The sequence below is a fragment of the Narcine bancroftii genome, chromosome 4 (genome assembly GCF_036971445.1).
Source record: "Narcine bancroftii isolate sNarBan1 chromosome 4, sNarBan1.hap1, whole genome shotgun sequence".
NCBI classification, from domain to species: domain Eukaryota; kingdom Metazoa; phylum Chordata; class Chondrichthyes; order Torpediniformes; family Narcinidae; genus Narcine; species Narcine bancroftii.
Window position 1 is genome coordinate 263,294,186 of NC_091472.1, and position 23,387 is coordinate 263,317,572.

Sequence of the window (23,387 nt, forward strand, 5' to 3'; positions counted from 1 at the left end):
CAAATATGCCCAAGTTGAGTTTTTATACTTAAAGAAGAATAGAAGTCATAGGAAGATACTGTTCAATCCATTAGGTTTGTGCCAGAGTTTGTGTTCTTTTAAGTTATAATTGCCATCAGTTTATAAATAAAACCTTTAGCACAATACAAGCCCTTGGCCTTCAGCTGACCTTTGGAAACCTATTAAACAACAATTTAATTTTTTTCCTACCTCTTGCCCTACAAATTTCTATAAAGATTGGGAGAAATGTCTTGAGATTTATTCCATTATTTCATATTGATAATTTTTATCTGATCTGAAATTAAGTCCAACTCAAATGCACCTATTTACAACTGCGGTGGGTTTAAAGCATGTAGACTATTTCAAGGGAAATTGGATTTCTGAACCTGAGGCTTTATTAACCTTGTGCACAAAATACCTGTTATTCCTCCTGTAAGGTCATCTTGGGAAAACATTTGGGATTGAGAGTGAATACATTCTATTCCATCCCAGTTCTATGGGTTCTGAAGTAACTGAGGCCATAGACCTGCAGACTTTACCATAGCTGAGGTAGTTTGGGAGGCATGCACTCTTTCTGCCATTTACTGATATATGGATTCTGTTCTCAATGTCTTCTTGCTCCTCCACACTGCACAATCAAAGGTAGGATTCCTGCAAATTGCAGAAATCATTTACAGACTGTTTTGCAGAGCACCTATATTCAGTCTTTGGAAAGCTGTCACTTTAATTCTCCAATCAATTCCCATTTATTTATGACATGCTAACTTGTAATACAGTGCAAAGTAAGCTTGAGTATCTGCACCTTGTCTTCCTTCAAAGCAAATTGTAGCCTTCCAGATGCACTATCAAATTGTACAACTTCAATCTGTATCAGAACTGGCTATTTTAGTTAGTCTTCCATTTGTGATATAGCATCAGTTTTTCTTTCCTTAGCCTAGCCTGACCTCTTTGGCATACACTGCAGTCCTGAATTTTGCACTTTTTCTCATTGTTTCATTTGTAATTTCGCTCACTTGATTCATAACTTTTTTGCACTTTATTTTCTAACTACCCTGGTCAACCAGGTGATCTCTACAACTCATCCCACAGAAGCTTGGTCTTGCCCAACCAGAAATAGTTTTTTTTTTGTCCAATCCATCACTTGCCTCCTTCTCTGCAAATTAAAATTAATGTGTTCTGATGAGGATCTCTGATGTGAAGCATTAAATTTTCTCCTTCCTCAGTTGCTGGCTGCCCGATGCTTTCAATATGTTCTGTTTTCTGCTTCAGATACTTAGAATTAGATTGGGAAGTTGCTCTTAAAAGCATCCTTGATTCATTTCCAATATCCTCCTGTAATTTGGACACAGTTCAGAATAGTGTCTGCCTTGAGGATCTAGTGTTGGATATGCAAGTATCTTGACCTATCCACAAGGCAGCTGAGTGTAGATAGGGGTGCCCTATAATGGGTAAGCTAATCTGATGGTTTTCTGGTGGGTTGTTTAGAAGATTTTACTGAGGCAGTGTTTAATGCCTGTTGTCAGTGGCAGAGCTTTTGAATGTCTGGAAAAGTGTATTAAGACCAAAAAATTGGCACAGAACTCTTGAACTTCTTGAAAGTCATGATCTTTGCCCTCATCCTGAGGTGTCACTTTTTATTCTAATTTGCTCTTTGAAATGCCTGCTTAATACATGTTTCTGTTGCAGGTCTTATTTATTTCATATTATTTTTAACATGACCAACAGTTATTCCCATTCTGAATTTCCCTTTGCAATTGGAGAGCTGCCATTTGGAATTACTTGTCATTAAGTGTACTCGCAAAGCATTATTGATTTGGAAATTGCATTTATGGAGAATGATTGTTGTATTTCCAAGCTAAGATTGGTGTGTGACTTGGAGAACCATTTATGATTTTTCTAGGTAGTGAAGGTCATGCTGGGGAAAAAACCGTGGTGAATTGCTGCAATGCATTTTATAGATCCTTCACACTTTAGCCAGGGTCTGTTGATGACAGAGGAAGTGAATGAGTTCACATTTTACTAAAATAAATTGTTACTAGTTCAATTTTTAAGAAGGAAGCAGCAGTCTGATTGCTAATTGTTTACATGTATATTGGAGCATTGTGGTGAAAAGTAATATTTTAACTTTTCAGTTTTTTATCTTTGGTTATTGGAGTACAACCTTTGACAGGACAAATGACTGTGTAGACACAATCATGGTGGACAGATGAACCACAACTGAGAACAGCTCACTGATGCAATGTGGTTGCATTTTCTGCGAAATTTCCAAGTGCAACAGGAAATTCATCAAACCAGTTTGAGTGGGTGAGGCCACCAAGTTAAAATTGTTTCGATATTTTTCCTTCAGTTGTAGATAACACGCGAAACTGCACTGCCTTTTTTTAATAGAGCTATAATATGTAATTTCATATCTCTGTATTGCAGGTAATATTTTTTATAAATTTTAATCTAATGCACAAAATGGGTTTGAGAGATTAGGTGGAATCTGCATTAATTAAGGTGTTTTTTTTGTTTGTCAAGGTAGAAAATCTAGTTTAAAACAGGATATTTTCAAATTAGATGCTTGCGACACCAAATGTCTGAAATGATCAAGTCGCGAGGGAATATTGTGAACGGTGAGGCTGTGGATAAACATTCCATATTTTGCAGGTTTATTTTACATTTGAATTCTGATTTAAGCTAGAATGTTAAGCCTTTGCAACATGTGGTATTTCATGTGTTTAGTTTGAGGCTTGGCATGATGTATGTTGATGTTCAAACCTAAATGATGGTTGCAAAGTCATCTGTTCATGGAGACATAGGTACATAGCACATTTTCCTGTTTGAAATTGAACTGTAGTGGTTTTTAACACTTGTACAAATGATAGTTAAAACATTGAAAAATAATTTAAGTATTGTTTGACCTGTCCTCATGCAATGTCAAACCTGGGATTTGGTGCCTTGTCAATTGCAAAAATTAGGTTTAAATTTCTTTCGATTTACAACAAATGTGCAGGTGGGAGTTTTCAGGATATTTAAAGGTAAGATTTTTAGAGGGAAAATACTCGGGGACGGAGGCTCTGTTGAAAATTAACCCAAGTTTCTTTGAACTCAAGTTTAAAAATGCAGTTAAATCCAATAGTAGATAGTACAGAAATATTTTGTGCAACTGGCAATTGACACAAGGTGGTTGGTGAACAAATTAAATGCAGTTAAATAGAATTGGGTCACATCAGGTATGATCCAATATAATGGCTAAGTAGGCTCTGAGGATAAAATGTCCTTGTCCTTTTTGTATTATTTTACATTGTGTAAATCTAATCACCTCTTCACAACCTGTGCTTGAAACCTAATTGTGAAGCATTTTTAAATGTTCTCTTCTCCCTGTCAATTATTTAGATCACCCAGTAAGCCGTTGACAAGGAAGATGATGAGTGGGATGGATTGGGAATCTGTAAGCAAGAATTCAATATCAGATGATCGACTTGAAACACAAAGTCTACCTTCACGTTCTCCACCTGGAACCCCAAATCAGTGAGTAGCAAATACAAGCTTACCCTTAAATGACAGGGTAATAGATTTTAAAACCACTATTGCAAACATTTGCTGCCTCTTTATTTTTGGTTTGGGTGCAGAGCCAGAGAAATACATGAAAATATGGTCGCTGTGGTTCATCTGCACAAAATTTGAATGGTTCTAAATTCTGTTTTGAAAAAGCTTTTAATTTTCACTTGGTTTTTAATGACCACCTAATGACCTAGTGAGCATTTGTCTAGCGGTGGGAGCTCCTCCTCACTACCACCATTCGGCTGTGACAACCTTTGGAGCTAAAGTATAATGTATAGTAATATAAAGAAAAAGAAAAAAATCAAGAATGGCTTGGAGGAACACTATCCAGTAAACAGGATTCCAACGGAATTTCTATATGATTTAGAGAAGATTAATGCAGATCTAAAGGAGCAGGAAGAACACTACTACATATTTATACCAAACACTTGCATATATGATTGCCAAATCTGCAAAAATATACCATATTTATTTCTCAAATTATGTAGTTTTCTCCAAGGGAATACAACTTTGTATTTCTGCATTCCATCTTTCCATACCCAAGTGTGAATCTGATTTCCAAGTAACTGCATACATTTCCTTTCCACCACTAATGTAATTTTAACAAATTTCAATTGGTCTGCTGATAGTTTTAATTTAACCTTTATTCTTCTATATTCCCCAATAAAACTAAACCTGGATTTGTGGAAATGCAATACCTGTAACCTGTTCTTAAAAAAAATTCCCTAAGTCCACCCAAAAAGGTCTCACCTTGGGACATGACCAAGTTGAGTGCAAGAAAGTTACTAGTTCCTCACCATATGTAAAACATTGTTCTGATAAATCTGATTTCATTCTATTCAATTTTTGTAGAGTAAGGTATAAATTATATAAAAATAATTATATTGAACTAGTCTATATCTTGCATTAATAGTTTTGTCAAACAATCTAAACAGATCTGACCATCTTTGCTCATCAATTATAATATTTAATTTCATCTCTCACCTCTGTCTAGACATGAACTCCATATTTAGGAGTTCCTGTTTGTAATAAAAGCTACATTACAGAAGTAAATTTCTTAATATTTCCCCTCCTAAAGAATTTCCATCTTACTACAAGTAGGTAACAACATAGCTGGAACTATATTTCCCTTAAATATATTCTCAATTGAAATAGCAATTTAAAAAAAATTGCTAGTTATTCCATATTTATTCTAAATTGTTGAAATGACATCAATTGACCCTGTTCATAAGTCTGCAATATTTTCAATCCCTTTAAAAAAACAAGTATTTAAGAATTGATTATTCTTTGAAAAAGATACAAGACGATTTTGAATCAGTCATCTTATGCAATATTACCTCGTCTCATTCCAATTTAATCATTTATCTCACTCCAAACTTTCAACAATAGTGTTTCTTTAACATCAACAATTACTTTTGAATCCCATTTTTATATGTAAATTCCTCTGCTAATCTCTCTCCTATTTTATCCAATTCCATTTTAACCCATGCTGGCTGTTCTCCTCAAAAAAAATCTTAATTTGGGCTGCTTCCTAATAATTCTTAAAATTAGGAAGCTGTATGCCTCCCAATTTGTATTTCCACATTAACCTTTATATAGAGACTCTTGAAGTTTTACCTTTCCAAATACATTTCTTTAAATATTTAATTCCTGAAAAAACCTTTTAGGTAGTAATATAGGTAAAGTTTGAAAACGATATTGTATTTCTTGGGAATATATTCATCTTAATGTCCTTCCTACTAATGTTATAGATAAAATAGTCCATTTTTCAAATCTTCAACCTTTTTAAGTAATGGTAAAATCTTTAAATTATTATCTTTCACAATTTTTTTTTGCCATTTGAATTGAGTATTTGACATTGGCTATAATTTATTTTAAAACCAGAAATTTTTTCCATATTCTTCCAATTTAAAATGTAATTTTGCAAGGAAGTCTCAGGTTCTGTCAAATATTAGAACATTATCTGCAAATAAACTAATTTTATGCTCTTCTTGACCAACCCTAAATCCCTTCATTTCCAACGCTCCTAATTGGCTCTATAACTCAATATAAACAAAGCTGGAGATAAGGGACATCATGCCTACTAGATCTCATCAATTGAAATGGAGTGGATATCTGTCCATTAGCTACTACTTTAACTTTAGAATAATTATATAATGCCTTAATTGAGTGTATAAAGGTCTGTCCAAATCCAAATTTATCCAACACATTAAACAAAAATCTATGAAGTGTCTTTTGTCCCACATCTCATGTCACTGCAATACTTGGGTCTCTTATTTTTTTGTGCTAAATGTATAATACTAAGTAATCTAACCACATTATCAGCCAATTGATTTTTTACAAAATCTGTTTGGTCTACATTTATTAATTCAGATAATAGTCATTTGCCAAAATTTTGGCAACAATCTTATCTGCATTTAATAATGAAATAGGTTTATAAGATGAAGGTTTTAAAGGGTCTCTATATTTGGTATCACAATAATTATTGCTGTTGTAAATGATTCTGGGAAAGTGTGAGTTGTTGATGTCTGCTTTAACATTTCCAGAAAAATAGAAATTAATAAATCTTTAAATTCTTTATAAAATTCAGACAGAAGCCATTTTCTCCCAGAGAATTATTACTTTGTAGTGAACTTATTGCTTCCCTGACCTCTGTGTGAGGTGGACATTAAATTCTGTCTGTTCTTCCATACCCAATCTTGGTAAACTTGCCTGAGATAGATATCCAAATATTTTATTATCATCCTTTAAAGATTCCTACCTATATCATTGAGAATAAAAACTCTTAAAAGCTGAATTTATTTCTAAAGGTTTAAAACTAATAACATTGGAGTCATTCTTAATCGTTCTCGAAACCTGCTCCGCTTTTAGTTGCCATGCAAGTACTTGATGTGATCATTCGCCTAATTCATAATACCTCTGTTTAGTTCTTGTAATCGCTTTCTATAAGTTTGTGATGTACTATACTGAAGTTTTTTTTATTAATTAGTTGTTTACATTTATCTTCAGTACCTCTGAAGATCATTTTCCAAAACCATTTTTTTTAAAATTGATCTATCTTTTTCATATACTCCTTTTTCATTTTAGAAGTAAAAATTATAACTTGCCCTCTCAAATATGCTTTCAGAGCATCCCATATTATAAACTCATCATTCACAGAGTTCAAGTTTATATCACAAAATATCTGAATTTGTCTTCTAATAAAATAACAAAAATCCATTCATTTTGGTAATAGTGGTTTCAGTCTCCATCTATAAACGGATTTCTCTTTATCAGGCATTACAATCGTCATTAATAAAGGAGCATGATCAGTCAAAATTCTCAGCTTCTAAAATCCTAACTTGCATCTGTGCTGAAATTAAATCCATTCTTGAATAAGAATCTTGTCTACTTGGATAAAAAGAATAATCCTTTTTATCTAGGATGAATTCTCCTTCATTAATCTACAAAATTTAAATCTCTCATTCATACCAATGTAGACTTTTTTGCTTTAGTTCTTGTCATTCCTCTAGTAGATCTATCTAAAAATGGATACAAACAAAAATTAAAATCTCCTATTAAAATATTTCCATGTGCATCTGCTGGATTAAGAAATATTTCTTGAATCAATTTCTCATCATCAACATTAAGTGCATACAAATTCAAAAGGGTACATAATTCCGGATGCATTTGACAGTGTACCATCACATATCTCCCTGAAGAGTCAGGTAGAACATTTTAAATTTTAATTGGAAATTCTTTTTCATCAGAATTGCCACACCTCTTGCCTAACAACCCACGACATACCCAATCTCTTTTTAATTTCAGATGTTCTTTTTCAATTAAATTGGTTTCTTGTATATATAAAAAAAAAAGCCAACTCAACTCCCATTTTCTAATGTCATTACTCTCTTTCTCTTCTCCGGCCTATTTAACTCAGAAACATTAAAATTTATAAATTTCACGGTTTAATCATCTTAATAAACCACATTCAATCAGTTTAGTATTATTTCTTCCACCTCCGCATGCAAATCTCCTCTCCTTAAATCCACTACTCAATGTCCAATATGTCAACATGCACTTTGGCAATCCTAATAAAGAAAATAAAGGATATATATTCCAACTATATATAGACAGCATTGAGTCCATGCTGCTGAAGATCCAGCTGCGCTGGGTGGGTCACGTCTCCAGAATGGAGGACCATCGCCTTCCCAAGATCGTGTTATATGGCGAGCTCTCCACTGGCCACCGTGACAGAGGTGCCCCAAAGAAAAGGTACAAGGACTGCCTAAAGAAATCTCTTGGTGCCTGCCACATTGACCACCGCCAGTGGGCTGATATCGCCTCAAACCGTGCATCTTGGCGCCTCACAGTTCGGCGGGCAGCAACCTCCTTTGAAGAAGACCGCAGAGCCCACCTCACTGACAAAAGGCAAAGGAGGAAAAACCCAACACCCAACCCCAACCAACCAATTTTCCCCTGCAGCCGCTGCAACCGTGTCTGCCTGTCCCGCATCGGACTTGTCAGCCACAAACGAGCCTGCAGCTGACGTGGACTTTTACCCCCTCCATAAATCTTCGTCCGCGAAGCCAAGCCAAAGAAAGAAAAAGAATATAGACACAGTAAAACCCTCCCTCAAAAAAAAGTGTTGTTTGAATAATACACAACACTACCTGCCTCTCATTTACAGGCTGCCACCAAGGTCACAAAAACACATAATCCAGTCATTTATAATATAATATAATTTTTAAAGTGTAAGAACAAGAAAAATGTGCTGTATAGGTATATTGCAACTAATAATAAACTGAATTTAATATTTCTTGTTCCTGCAGAAAAATAAACAAAAAAAAAGCTGTAACTAATCCTAAATCTATGCCCTCTAAAATTAAAAAAAAAGAAAAAGCTGCTGGGGTGCTTTAAACTACCAAAGTATAATACATTGGTGAATTTCCTTATATGTAAATAAGTTCAGAAAAAGATGACAAATGCTTTGTTTGTTGCTTACAAAAGAGTAAACCACTATTATTCATTAAACATTAAAATATTCCATAAAAGTGTGCCACATTTTATTAAATTAACTTCAGTTTTCAAAACATCAAATCTCGAGGTTCAAACATGATGTGGTTTGGGTCATCCATTGAGCATAACTGGGAGGATTAGACTCCTTTCATCTTAGTAAATTACATCTTCTAGCCATTAAAGTGGCAAAAGCTATCACATGGCAACCTGACACCGATAATCGACTGTACTCTATCATCACATCAAATACAGCTGTAATCGGATGAGGTTGAATAGTAACCAAGAAAATACAGGAAAATGCATTGAAATTTTCCTTCCAATTGTGATCTAATGCTGAACAGGACCAAAAAAATGAAATAAGGAAGCAACCCCATTACAACATCAGACACATACAGGGTTGATAGGAGGAAAACTTATAGCTGATTAATCCTTGGATAAATGTGCTCGATGTACTATCTTGAATAAGTGAATGATGTGCACAAATGGAAGAGGAATGGACCAATTTTAAATAGTTGGTCCATATATCCTTAGAAAGAATAGTTTGTAAGTCACTCTCCCTCGCACTCTTAATTTTGTTCATAGAAACGCAATGTACTTTAGAAATTAATCCACAATTGAATCCTATTAAACCCTTTTGACAAGAATTTAACAGAAAAAAAAGTCAGTCCAATTACTATCATGGGAGAACAAAAAAGTAGGAACTTGGTTTCTCAGAAAATCTTTAACCTGTAAATATCTAAAAAAAATATGGAAATTAGGGAGATTAAATTTATGTGACAAATGATCAAAGGTCATTAAACAACCCTCTACAAATAAATCAAATGAAGTGATACCCTTTTCTCTCCATTCTCTCCAATCAAGGCAAGATGGAAGGAAAAAGAAATTATTAATGGAGCAGATAATAAAAAAATTTCAGTTCAAGACCGCCTGAATTGAAACTGAATTTATAACGAATTTTTGATGACCGAACTGCCTTTCAATTTATTCACTTTCACCGTAAAAAAAAACAGAAGGGAAGCACCAAATCGTGTAGCCAGAGCAAATTTGTTAAAACTTTTCAGCTCCATGGATGTCCATTCTGGGCAGTCCAATTTATTTATGTAATGAATCCAGAAAATAATGTATTTAATATTAATAGCCCAATAATGTCTCAGGTTAGACAAAGCAAAACCCCATCTATTTTTGATTTTTGTAAATTAGATTTATTCAATATTGACTCTTATTGTTCCATACATATGAAAAGATAATAGATTCAACTGAGTCAAAAAATATCTTTGGTATAAAAACCAGAATTGCCTGAATAAACATAAAAATTTAGGCAGAATGTTCATTTTGATGACATTAATTCTATCAACAAGTGACATCGGGGGGGGGGGGGGGGAGAGAACCATTTAGATAAGATCTCTTTCACCTGGATCCATTAGCAGTTAGTACCTCATTTCCCTCCCCCATCCCCCCAGTACTTAAACACTGAAATAAGATTTTAAAAATGCTTCTGAAGAAAGGGGAAAAAAAACCTGCTACAGCCCTATATGGAGCCCAATTTGAAGAGAAGAGTAGAAGTTTGAAACAGGGAACTAGTGTTCAAGCTGTTCCCTGGGTGAGTGAATGCCGTCACTCGCCCACATCAGCAGAGAGATGGCATCAGGGAAGAACCTTGAAGTATACTGCGCATGCGTGAAAAGTTGGGACCTTCAGTGACAGTTGGGGTCACAAGGGTCTAGTAGCGATGAAGAACAGCAACGTTAAGAGGAGGTATTGAAAGAAGTTAAGACTTTTAAAGGTAAAAGTAAAGTTGAGGATGTAACCATTGTTGAACTATTAACAGCTTCAAGGAAGGAAAGGAGGAATAAACAGTCTTGGATGCAGTGAACAAAATTAAGAGAAAGTTGGATAAATTGGATGAGAAAATAAAAGGTGCAGGAAGAAATGCAACATATTGATGACAGGGTGACAAGAGTAGAAGATACTACTACTGTTTTGACTATGGAAAATCAAAAAATGTATTGGAAATTTTTAGTAGAAGAAACAATATTAAAATAGTGGGCCTTAAAGGAGTGGAGGAATAAGGCCCAATTGCTTTGTGGTGGTACACCACTGGCCTACTGCAGGGGGCAACCTCTGTACCTGCAGGAGAGTAAGGGGACAGGAGAACACCTGGCCAGCTGCCATTCAGTTGGCCTGAAGGGATCAAGCCCCACCTGGTCAGGTGTCAATCACGCTCTGGGATATAAGCCTGCGCCGGCCTCCTGAGGCCTCACACTGAGTTGCTGCAGCCACAGCCAGCCTGGCTCTGTGGAAGTCTTTGTGGATTAAAGCCTGTTCTACAGTCTTTACCTTGTGTGTGTCTGATTCTGTCTAACAGCCCACCACAGGCTTTTTCTGAAGTCTTGGGAGCACAGAATTTTGAATACTCTATTGAGATTGAAAGTGCTCTTGAAGGAAAACCACTTCCAAATTAGAACCCGCTTTCTGTGCTAATTAAATTCCTCTGATATCAAGATAGAAGATCTTGAGCCTTGCAGCAGAAGGAATACTTAGCAAGGAAAGGCCCTTTTGAATATGAAGTAGAGTTTTGTTCTACCATGATAGAACCCTCTACAAATGGATAGATTTATCAAGGAGAAGAAGAGAATTTAATCCAGTTAAGAAGGCTCTTTTGGTGAGTGGTGGAGGGGGGTGGGGGGGGGGGGGGTGGTGGTGAGAAAGGATATCGACTTGTGCTGTGTCAACCTGCAACCTTGAAGATTTTTCTGCCTGGAAGTCCAAATAAATTCTTTTCAAATTTTGTACAAACAGAATTTGTGCAAGATCATCCAAGAATGCAGGTAGAATAAAGAATTTGAAATTCAGCTGTCATTACTGTGTCCTAGATGGACTAATGTTTTTTTTAATAGCTCTGCAGGACTGAATAATTCAGAATAATGATTATTCTCTCTTGGCTGATTTTTGGAATTTTTTTTATTTATAAATTAAATGACTAAAGATCAAATATACTGAATTGGAATCATTCATTGATGAGAAATAAGCATTTAAGTTTCTGGTATGGTGTTAATTAAGTAACAGACATTGTTGCATCACAGATGCTGTGTAACTACCTAAGTATTCAAAGCATTTCAGATTTGGAGCATCTGCAGTTTTTTTTGTTTTGTCTTCATTGAGCTGGCTCTTGCAAGCAATGACATTTTCTCTTTCCGTTTCACTTGACATGGATGTACATACTTGCCTCAATGCATCCAGGATTTTGGTAACAAAGCCTTGGAAAGGTTGGAACCTCAAGCAGCACAGTGTGTCCTGTCTCTGAAATTCCTATGAAAAATTGACATTTGGGAAATGCATTCCCCAACTTTCCATTTTGTTTAGGTTGAGGATGATTTAATTTTTACCAACTGTCCATGTTGTGGATAATTTAATAACTTTTGTCTAAAACTACTAAAGTTGAATCAAACTTTAAAAAAATTGAGTTCATAAAGAAATGTCATTAATCTGCTGCCATTATTTCAAGAGGAATGGAATACAAGGGCAGGGATGTGAGATCTCACTTGGAGTATTGTGAGCAGTTTTGGGCTCCTTGTGCTGTGCTGATGTTAGACTTAAAAGGTTCACAAGGATGATTCTGGGAATTAAAGGGATATCATGAGGAATGTATGATGACTCTTGGTCTGTACTCGTTGGAATTTGAGAGAGTGAAGGGGGCTCTCATTGCAACATTTTCAATGTTGAAGGGCATGGACTGAGCAGATGTAGAAAGGTTGTTTCCCCATGGTGAGAGAGTCCAAGACAAGAGACCCCAACTTCAGGACTGAAGGGCTGCTACTTAGAACAAAGATGTGGAAGTATCTCTTTAACCAATGGGTAGTGAAACTATGGAATTTGTAACCATAGGTGGTTGCAGAGACAAGATCATTGGGTGTATTTAAGGCAGAGATTGATATGTTCTTGATTTTGCCAGGGCATCAAAAGTTACAGGGAGAAGCCCTGGCAGTGGGGCTGAGTGGGAAAATTGATCAGCTCATGATTGAATGGCAAGGCAGACTCGATGGGCTGAATAGCCTATTTCTGCTCCTATGTCTTGTGGTCTTTTAATTTTTTTTTGTTGACAGTATTGAAATCGATGGAGTCTTGAATCCAGAATCCCTGAGTGAGGTGTATTTTGTCCTTCCTTCCAGCTGTAAATAGTAGGAAATCTCAGGTTTTGTCTGCTGCTGGGCTCCATGTCAATAACAGAAATTGAGCAAGGTGACATAAATTTAGTATTTTAATGTCATTAAGCCCAAGACTTTTACTTTTGTGTAAATATAGTAGTAATTCAGTAACTGCTTTCCATTCAGAACTGTTGAGCTTTAGCCATTGAGATATGGTGCATTGTCATATAAGAAAATGTATACATTACACAAATAGCAAGATTTGAAACTGTTCCACACATATTTGGGATATAAAAAAAGTACTGGATTAAATTGTAATATAAAGGTGTTCGATATGTGATGCTATTGTGGTTTTAAGGGGGGGGGGGGGCAAGGTGGTTAAAAGGGGTTTTTATCTCTAGTTTATAAATGGTTGCATTATCATTAAGAATTAGTAAAAGCATGTGGTAACTGATCCGACGATTGTGTATTTAATTTAGTTTTTTCTCCTTTGTATTTGTAACTAAAACTGCCAATAAATTTTTGGAACAAAGTCGAATCTCCACGTTTACTCAGGAAGGAAGTCGTCTGAGACCCTCATCTGTTGGGCACTTAGTTGATCACATTGTGCACACTTCTTCAAGTGAAGTCTTCGCTAACCACAAATCTCCTTCCTCCACACAAGCAAACAGTATTATCCTGGAATCACCGCCGTAAGTTTTCTCGTATCCTTTACTTGTCACACTTGTTCAGAAGATTGACCTGCATTTAGGTTAGTTTAAAGTGTTGACTGGATCAACTGGAGTTGAGAGCAGATTATTTTTTTAATGCTTTCTTCATTCATTTTGGCTTTTGATTTTACCTTATCCCATGCTAACATTAATTCCATGTTGAATCTTTTTACATAGATGAATAATTTTTTTCATTTAGATTTATTTGAATGTAAGATATTTTGAGTAGAAGCCACATTTTCTGTGGCTTATTCAAGATTCAAATTGCAGTTTGTGCAAGATGATGAGATGTTTGAAATGGTTTCACTCTAGATAAATTTAATTGAATTGATTTCACTTAATGGTTGCATTTATTAATGTGAAATCCATATGCTTTATAATCTTGAAATACAGTACTTGGGTACTGGATGTAATTTCCTAAAGTGGGAAAACTGTTGATGTAGTTAACATGATCTGTTGAAACAAAATGAGTCCTGAGTTAGGTAATACGGCCCACTGAACAGTATTTATCATTAAGCAAATTGTCTAGGATATGGCACAGAATGTGCTATTTTATCATGTTTTAATACTTTTTCTAATCATAATTGTGCAAGATAAAACAAGCAATATGGTACTTAGCTAAAGTTCTAGAAACCCACAACTTGAACTAATATGAAAGGTGCATTTGGAGCAAACAATTTCAAGAACATGCAATCATAATTAAGTTTTAAAATGTCAATAATGCAGCTTCTACAGTAAAAGTTGCAAGTTGTTGGATGATAGCATATTTATCTGTTTTAAAATTCAGAACATTTCATTTGGTTGAAGGAATGTGCAAAATTTATTTTACTTAACATACAAGTGCTGTTTGTCGATTTGTTAATGTTCAAACTATTTAATGTTTGCATAATCCTTGGATATCAGCTGTGCATGTTGGTCTGTGGTGCAGTTTCATGCTCTGCAATGTCACATGATTTAGAACTTGGGTGCTACAACCATGTGAATCGGGTGGAGAGAAAGACTGACACCACAAAAATGTGTTGTATCTCTTCACAGTTCTATCATCTATCCATTTCAAGCTCTGTCTTAAGAACATTTAAAAAAAAATGTTTTTGAACAAGCATTTGCTCTGCCCAAATCACCACCTTTGGCTTGATGTGCCTATTTTATTGAAGTTTGTATTGAAGTCAATCTTATCGTCATCTGATTGCACAAATACAACCCAGCGAAACAGTGTTCTCTGGTCCTCGGTGCAAAATACAGTAATGGAGTTCTTTAGTATGATTGAGCAATAAAAATTAGATTAAACCCATCGTGAAACCTGAGAATTTAACATACGTATAAAATCAGTGCAACTTCCCATGAAGCTAGTGAATTAACATTAAAATATCCATCCGATTCACTCACGTCTTGAGAAAGGAAAATCTGCCTGATGTGACTTGAGCATTAATCACATTCTTGTGGATTGTAATAGCTCATTGAAATGGATTAATGGAACACTTGGTAACCAAAAAAACTGAAACTGGAAACTACTGAGGCACCAGACATTTATCTTCTCACCCAGTGCGTTTACTTGATTAAATCAAAGCACAGCAATCCTGTTTGCACCCAGTTGAAAGCATGTGAAAGGAAGAGCAGTGTCTCCGATGAAGGCAAAGCCTAGTTCATAACAGCGAAAGGCAAGGCTTGAAATATGTGCAGTATACCAATGTGATAGAGAAACTCAGCAGTCACACAGTCCAGAGAAGTAAAGGGTATCACTTCAGCTGGAAGTGCCAAAATGATGATCAATGATTATTGCCCCTCAGTCATCTTCAGCTGTTTAAGTTCTTCTGACACAACATCAAAAACTGCCTGAGCAAATGGATAATGGCAAAAGCTATCGGCTTCAGTAACATCTTCAGATTTCAGATTTATTGTTAGAGTACATGACATCATATACAACCCTGAGATGCTTTTTCCTGTGGGTTAGGCAGAATTACTACTTTTTGGTAGTACAAAAAAAACTGTATTCAACATCCACATGTAAACAAATAAAGAAATGTAAACAAACTGCAATATAGAGGGAAATAAATCAATAAAAGTGCAAAAGTAAGATTCATTAAATGAGTCCCTGATTGAGTTTGTTGTTGAGGAAGGGTAGCAGCTGTTTCTGAATCTGGTGGTGCGAGTCTTGTGGCACCTATACCTCTTTCCTAATGGTAATAGTAAGAACAGAGCATGTGCTGGGTGGTGTGTGTTGTGTATTCTTTCCTTAAAAATACAATGCTGCTGCTCATTGATGGCAGTGTTCCCTGTAGATGTTTTCACTGGTGGGGAAGGTTTTGCCTGTGATGTCCTGGGCTGCATCCACTATCTTTTGGAGGGCTCTCCACTCAGGTATCGGTGTCACAAAACCAGTCCGTGATACAACCGGTCAGCATGTTTTCCACCACACATCTGTAGAAATTTGACAGGGTTTCCAATGTCATACCAAACCTCGGCAAGGTGATGAAATAGAGGTCCTGACATGCTTTCTTCATGATACCATTAGTGTGTTGGGTCCAAAAAACTTAAATTTGCTCACCTTCTGTAGCCCTGAAAATTACAGCAGAAGTTGCTCATGTCTTACCATGCTATTTTGGCAGAGCAATAACTGACCAGTACCAAACAAAATGCAAAACTGTTTGTTATATCCAGGTCACACAAAACAAGACTAATGCTTTTGGGCTAATTATTGTTCAAAAGCTTACTCCTTGATTTGTCAGCTAACAGATTTGAGTTAAACATTTAGTTTGAGTTCCAGCAGGATCACTCTTTTCCAAACCACATGATATACTAGATTCAGGCCCGAACTGCAGAGCTGCACTTAGTTCTGTTTTTATAAGAGCAATAACTTTCATGGCAGGGGATAACATGAAGATGCACTGGACAAATTCAAGGGAAATTAAATGGCTGAGGTCATGTCTGGCAGAAAGAAATAAAATTGTGGTTATTGGAAGCCAATCATCTCAGGTCAGACTTGCAAGAGGTCTCAAGCAATACACAAAAGTGCTGGAGAAACTCAGCAGGTCACGTCTCATCCATAGAAAGTAAAAGGAAGTCAACGTTTCAGGCCTGAGACCACCTTCGGGAGTGCTGAAAATCAGACAGACACTGAATAAAAAGGTAGGGGAGGAAAAGGGGAAAGAGAAGGATCACTGGCTAACGGGTAAGAGGTGGTTACAGATGAAAAAATGGAAAACAGAAGCTGAGAAGTGCAGAGGGCTATGAAAGATAGCTCTCTGATAGTTGGAAGGGAAGGAGGGTGGGCAGCTGCAGGAAGGAAAACCGGGATGAAGAATAAAAAGACCAGGGAGGGGATTGGAGACAACTGAGATGGAATATAACATGTGGTTCCTCTAATATGGGAGTGCATGAGATCATGGACAGACATGTCAGTGTGATGATAGGGTGTAGGACTAATGTGGTTGGCCAGTGAATAGAGAGAAGGTGCTCAAGGAAGTGATCTCCTAGTCTGCACCAACATGTTGAGGTGGCCACGTATGGAGCAATGGAAGCAGTAAATTATATCAACATTCATATGAGGAATGTTCCTTCACTTGGAAGGACTGTTTGGCACCTCAAACAGTGGTAAGGAAGATGGTATAGGTGCAAGTGAAGTACTTATCACAGTCACAGAAATAGATACCAAGAGGGTGATTGGTGGAAAGTGATGAGGGAGTGATCACTGTGAGGAAAAGGGACTAGTGTCTGGAGGTAGGATCCTATTGTAGGATATAGAAGTTGATAGGGTGGTGGCAAGAATGAGAGGAATCCTGTCCTTGCATCTGGGGAGGTTCTGAGAGTGGGAGGGGCCCAGGGCAGATGTGCAGAAAGTAAAGAATTCTATTCTATTTTCACAATTCCTCATTCTTCAACACGTGTGCTCCAAGAGATGCAGCTTTCCATTTCAAGATTCTGAGATATCCTGAAAAGGTTGTTTACACCTCAACTGCCATTAACATGGTCCTTACCCACATCTCTTCTATTCCCTGCTCATCTACCCTGGCCTCCTCTCCCTCCACCCCTTCCCCTCCTCCCAACTCACAAAATGCTACAAGTTCATTTTGTCCTTACCTACCACCTGCAGTGAACTGGAATTCACTGTTCATGTGGCATACCTGGATGGCAGGGAGGACACTGTCTCGATCAGAGATCTGGCACCTTCAGGAACTGAGGTCCCAACACCCACAATAGGCCTGGAGCCTCCAAATACCCAGTGCAGGGTTCCGGACGACATGGTTCTAATGGAGCTACCATCAGATCTGGGACCCCAAAGTCCACCTTTGAATCCCACGATCCAAGAACCACACAAGGCACAAGAGGTTCTGGAAGAGCAAAGTCCACCAGTACTAAGGCGCTTAACCAGAGTAACCAGGTCACCTGACAGACTCAACTTGTAAATAATTGTAAAAAATTTGTTTTGCTTAATGAGGTCTCTATTTTCAACCGCAGTTTCTTTTCTGTAAGAAGGGGTGAATGCAGTGAACTGGAATTTACTGCACATATAGATTACTTGGTCAACCCTTCCTCTTGGCTCGTCTCTTCCCCCCACCCCCCACCAGTCCCAATATAAATTATTTTCCCACCTTACCTCCGATTTACCTGACGTCTATTGTAGATACCAGCTGTTAGTTGTAAGCTAATAAAAGCACGTTTGTGTTCCCCACAAGTCTCCGAGTACTATCGATCACGTTACACCACCCCAATATCAAACTCCAATTTCTGTTCACCCCCACTCCGTCTTTCACCTTCCCTCATCTCTTTGTCTCCATCCAGCTCCCTTCCTTCTATCAGTGCTATCCCTCTTGGCTCTCTGCCATCTGTTACTTTTCAGCTTCTTTCCCTTTTACCCTCCCACCTATATCCATCTATTACCTCTCACCTGTGACCCTGGTTACCACCCCCCCTCCCCTCCCTTCCTTTCCCTAACCACCTTTATATTCAGGTGTCTGTCTGATTTCAGGCACTCCTAAAGAAGGCCTCTGGTCTGTAACATCAGCTGCCTTTTGCATTCTGGAAGCTGCGTGACCTGCTGAGTTTCTCCAGCCTAGGATTTACTACATTTTTCTTAGGAAAAATTCATAGTTCTATTTGCAGCTTCAGTGGTCTCTCACCATGTCAGGTGTGAAGATGTTTGCTGATAGTACAATCTTCATCTATATTCATAGCTTTCTCAAGTAATAAAGTAGTCCATGCTGATGTGCAACAAAACCTGGAAGTTTCATGCTTGTTGCAGATAATGATCATGGTACATAAAGATCATAGCCGTCAGGCTTATCCGAACACTACAACATTTGACAGTATTACCATTGCTGAATTTTCCACTATCAACGTGGATTCCCACTTACTGTCATTGATAAAAGCTGTGCCTATATCTCCACTTTTCATACTCCCTTCCAACTCCAGCTCCCGTAGACAAAATCTGAACAGAGTCCCTTTGGTCCTCACTTTTCACCCCACTTGCATCCAACTCATTATCCTCCAACACTTTTGCAATTTCAGTGCAATCCCACGACTGGGCATATCTTCCCCTCTCCACCCCATCTGCTTTTTGCAGGAATATGTCTCTCTGATACTCCCTTATCCATTCTTCTCCTACCACCACTACTCACCCCCACCCCTTCTGGGGCACTTCCCAGTGTATTCACAGTGCACAACTTGTCTCTACATATCCCCCTCACCTCCATCCAGGCCCACCTGAAGCAAAGCTTTGCATTCACATTATTCAACCTATTCTGTAGATGGTGTACTCCATGTGGCCTCCTCCATATAGTTGAGACCAGATACAGATTGCGTGACCTTTTTACTGAACACCAACTTTGTTTGTGGGTCTAAGCTTGACTTTCATATTGCTAACCATTCCACTACCCAACTATTCTGCCAAAGATCAGTCAGTCCTTGGCCTCCTCCATTTTTAGGATAGGCCAAACATGAGCAATGACAATGGACAGCCTTAACTCTGGCATGGCCATCAATTTTTCCAATTTTAAATAACTTCTATCATATCGGGTTCCACAGTTTATTTACCTGCTCCTTTTCTTTGTCCATCTTTTCTTCCCCCTCTTTTCCTCATTCGACCTGTCTCCACCTTGCACGCCTGTACCCTATTATACCTTTCCCAAGCTTCTTGATCCCCTTTATGTAATATCACCTCCTTTTCACCTTGGTCTCGATAAAGAATCCCAACCTGAAATGCTGACTGACCATTTCTACCCACTGATGCTGCATGTCTGCTGATTTCCTCCAGCAGCTCAAGGATCCAACATGTCCAGTTTTTGTTTCTCCAGGCTCAAGGCCTTGGTGGGGGTTGTTCACTGCTGGACAGAACACTGTGATCTAACCCCACACATGCTGTGGCTCCAGGGACATTATTCTATTGTGGCACAATTCCTCACTCTTCCCACCCTTATCACGAGCAGTTCCAGCAAAACTAAGTTTTAACATTGTGCAGGATAAAGCAGTCAGCTTCATTGTCAGCTTTTCCATTTCCTTCAGTGTTCATTCTGAATCTGGAATATTTGGATTTGATGTAGCCCATTTACAACTGCGCACCAAAGCTGCTTTAACAGCATTCCCAACCCAAGAATCCTACCAGTTATAGAATAAGGTAGAATAAATTCTCACTATCTCAGTTGGAGCTGAATAAATCTAAAAACAAACCGTTTGTTGGAGTTTTTAATCTTCAGAATGTTGCTTCTTTGTTTCATCTAACAGTGAAACAAGCAATAAAGGTAAATGATAAAATACACAGCAGATGTGTCTCTTTGGGCAGAAAAATAAATCATTAACTTCTGATATCAATTCTTGGATGATGAATGACCTGAGGAGTTTTTAATATTTTTTTTCTCAGTATTTTCAATTTATTTGTTGCTCATTGTTGTAATATTAAATCTTTAAATAGAGAAGGTATCTAATAAATTCCTTCTTGTTTAGTGTATTTATTGAGCACTTAAATAATTTATGCTCAAGGTCAACTTTGTTTAACTGTTTTGGCTGCAGGGCAGTATCAATGTGAAACTGCAAAACACTAAAACTAATATTCTTCTAGTTGTCAGGAAATAGTGGGAGAAGGACAGCCACCTGCATTGCCACCAAAACAAAAGAAAAATACAACAATCTTGGCTCACCAAGCTTACACATGCCAGCAAGAACCAGACTCCCACTACAACGACTACTTGGATGCTACACCAACATCAGAAAAATCAACTGTAAGTAATGGTTGAGGAATATATTTTACAGAATGTCAATTATATAATAGTGTGATGATGACAACCTTGCGCTCAAAGTCAGCAAAACCCAGGAGATGATTATGGTCTTCATGAGGAACACGACTCAATCCTCGTCGAGGGCTTAATAGTGGAGAGGGTCAAGATCTTCAAATTCCCGGGTGTCAACATTTCTAAGGATCTGTCCTGATGCAATCGCAAAGAAGGGTCTCCAGCGGTTATACGCTATAAGGAATCTGAGGAGATTTGGTATGTCACCGAAGACTTGTAAATTTCTACACGTCTACTGTGGAGAGCATTCTGGCTGGTTGCATCACTGTCTGAACAACTCTCAGGACAAGAATAAACTCCAGAGGGTTGTTAATTTGGCCTGCAACATCACAAGTGTGTATGTACTCGCACGTGATGCTTTCTATTCCTTTTCTTCTTTTAGACTAACATGGCTACTGACATACAGGGTGACATGACGTGGGCATCGTAATGTCTAGCAGAAGATGGGCTTATACCTAGCACTCTTCCCCCCACCCCTCCCCCAGTGCAGTAAATGTTGACTGGGTCCCTTCGAACTAATAAGATTACGTCGGGCCTAGGACTACAAGTGAGAATTAGAATACAATTCATGAGTTATTATAATTATAAAAGGGAAAGTAGTTAATAATAATCAGGGCACATGGTGTGGATGGCTGTGCCAGTCTTTACTCAGGACCCATAGATAGTCGGGCCTTCATTGACCTTCGGCGGCGACTGCCTGTCTTAGTTGCCCTCCTGGCTGCGTGTCTTAGTTACTGGAGTCCTCACTGGACTGCTTGGTACCATGACTGTCTCAGCCCGTCCCCTCCCCCCCACCCCACTCTGTTTGAGGGATGAGGTAGAGGGGCAGTTCATGGATGTTAGTGTCAGTCCATGTTCTTAATTGGTCAATGTGTTGCTTCCAAAATGGGTCTCCCACTACACTTATTGTAACAGAGGCTCAATTATTATTAGAACAATAATTATTGTTATTAGAACAGTGTATGAGCAGGGGCTCAATTTTTGTAAGATTACTCCTACCACCCATGGGTCTTTATATTGTCTATAATCTTGAACCAGAACTCTCACCCACTTCCAATGTTCTAGGTGAGGTCTGTGGCGATGCTGTTTTTTTTGCAATCTGAGACCCAGATCTATTAACTGTGGACAGCCTGGTCTGCAGATTGTGCCCAAACATTAGTTCTTCTGGGGTGCGTTTTGTGGTAGAATGCAGCGTGTTTCAGTGTCCAAATAGCAAACCTGCGATTTTGTGTGTCCAGGAAGCATTTAGAAGTTTTATGGTTTTCATTGCTTTTTTGAATGTTTGTACAAAACGTTCTGCCTCCCAATTAGTACTTGGGTGATAGGGTGTGGAAAAAATGTCTGATATTGTTGTCATGCATAATTTTTTTTAAATGTTCTAATGTAAATTGAGGCTCATTATCCATAACTAATTCATGAGGCAATCCATAAGTGGCAAAGATAGCTCGTAGACAGTCAATTGCGGGATCTGCTTTGGTATTTTTCAGCTGTAAAACTGAATGGACAGTGTTTTATTGAGCACTTAAATAATTTATGCTCAAGGTCAACCATTGGACTGCATCCACAGCTATGAAGAAAGTCTCACCTATGAATGGTCCGGCAAAGTTTTCATGAATCTGATGCCAGGGTTTGGATGGCCATTTCCATGGGTTAGCTTCGGCTTGCAGAATATTTGGCTGCATTGACCGACATACTTTGCATTCTCTTATTGTTGTTTCATTGTCTTTGTCCACGGAGGGCCACCAGACGTGCATCCGGGCCAGTGCTTTCATTCGTACCATTCCCAGATGGTTGTGGTGTAGTTCTGATAACATGGTAGTTTGCCATTTGGCTGGAACCTCATAGTAAACATATTTCTTCAACTGAGTTCATGGTGGCGTGTGGTATTTATTTAAATCTTCTGGAATGGCTTCAGATTCTGGCCACCCATCAAGGGTGAAGTATAGATTTTGCATCTTTTCGGGTTTCCTTTGTGATCATCTGAGCTGTAATGGGCAGTTGTTGAAGTTGTTCTTGGTTGACGGCTGCTGCCTCTGCTCTCCATTTAATGATTTCTTCTTGTTGTTATCTCTGGTAGCGGCACGCGTGATAAGGCATCTGCATGGCTGTTGCGTGTTCCTGGTTTGTTTTATATCATACTTATACATCGCTAGTAGCATGGCCACTTTGAATTCTGGCTGCAGCTAATGCTGGTATACCTTTGTGTGGCCCCAAGATTAAACTAAGAGGCTTGTTGTCTGTGATCAGGGTGAATTATTTTCCATAAATATATTGGTGGAAGTTTTTTTACCACAAAAATTGTCAATCCTTCTTTTACTAGTTGGGCATAATTGCGTTCACTTGTAGTTAATGTTCGCAAAAAATACGCTACTGGTTGCTCATCTTTTTCTGTGATTTGAGATAGTACTGCTCCTTGTCCCACTGGTGAAGCATCCATGGCTAGTGTAACTTCTTTACTAGGGTCGTAGTGGATCAGCACCATATTTGTTGATGTTAGTATTTCCTTTAGTTGATTGACTGTGTTTTTAATTTTTGTGTTCCAATACCATGTTTGATCTTTCTTGAGTAATTGGTTCAGCGGGCTGCATAGTGTAGACATATTAAGGATATGTTTTCAGTAGTGATTAACAAGTCCTAAGAACTAATTCCGATTTGTTGGTTGGGTATGGGGCCTTGCGAACGGCTTCTGTTCCTGCTGGATTCATTCG

At 37.9% G+C, this 23,387-nt stretch overlaps 1 protein-coding gene across 6 annotated transcripts in view; it reads left to right on the forward strand.

Moving 5' to 3' along the window:
* ptpn4a (protein tyrosine phosphatase non-receptor type 4a) overlaps positions 1 to 23,387 on the forward strand; it is a 201,329-nt gene that overhangs the window by 115,649 nt on the left and 62,293 nt on the right. For all 6 annotated transcript variants that reach the window (XR_011356614.1, XR_011356617.1, XR_011356616.1 and 3 more), the window contains exons 15-17: positions 3,379 to 3,513; positions 13,223 to 13,381; positions 20,451 to 20,610. Coding sequence is in view for 1 of the 6 variants with exons in the window: in XM_069934869.1 (XP_069790970.1) it covers positions 3,379 to 3,513; positions 13,223 to 13,381; positions 20,451 to 20,610 (454 nt within the window). In the remaining 5 variants the exon portion in view is untranslated. The remainder of the gene's footprint in view (positions 1 to 3,378; positions 3,514 to 13,222; positions 13,382 to 20,450; positions 20,611 to 23,387) is intronic.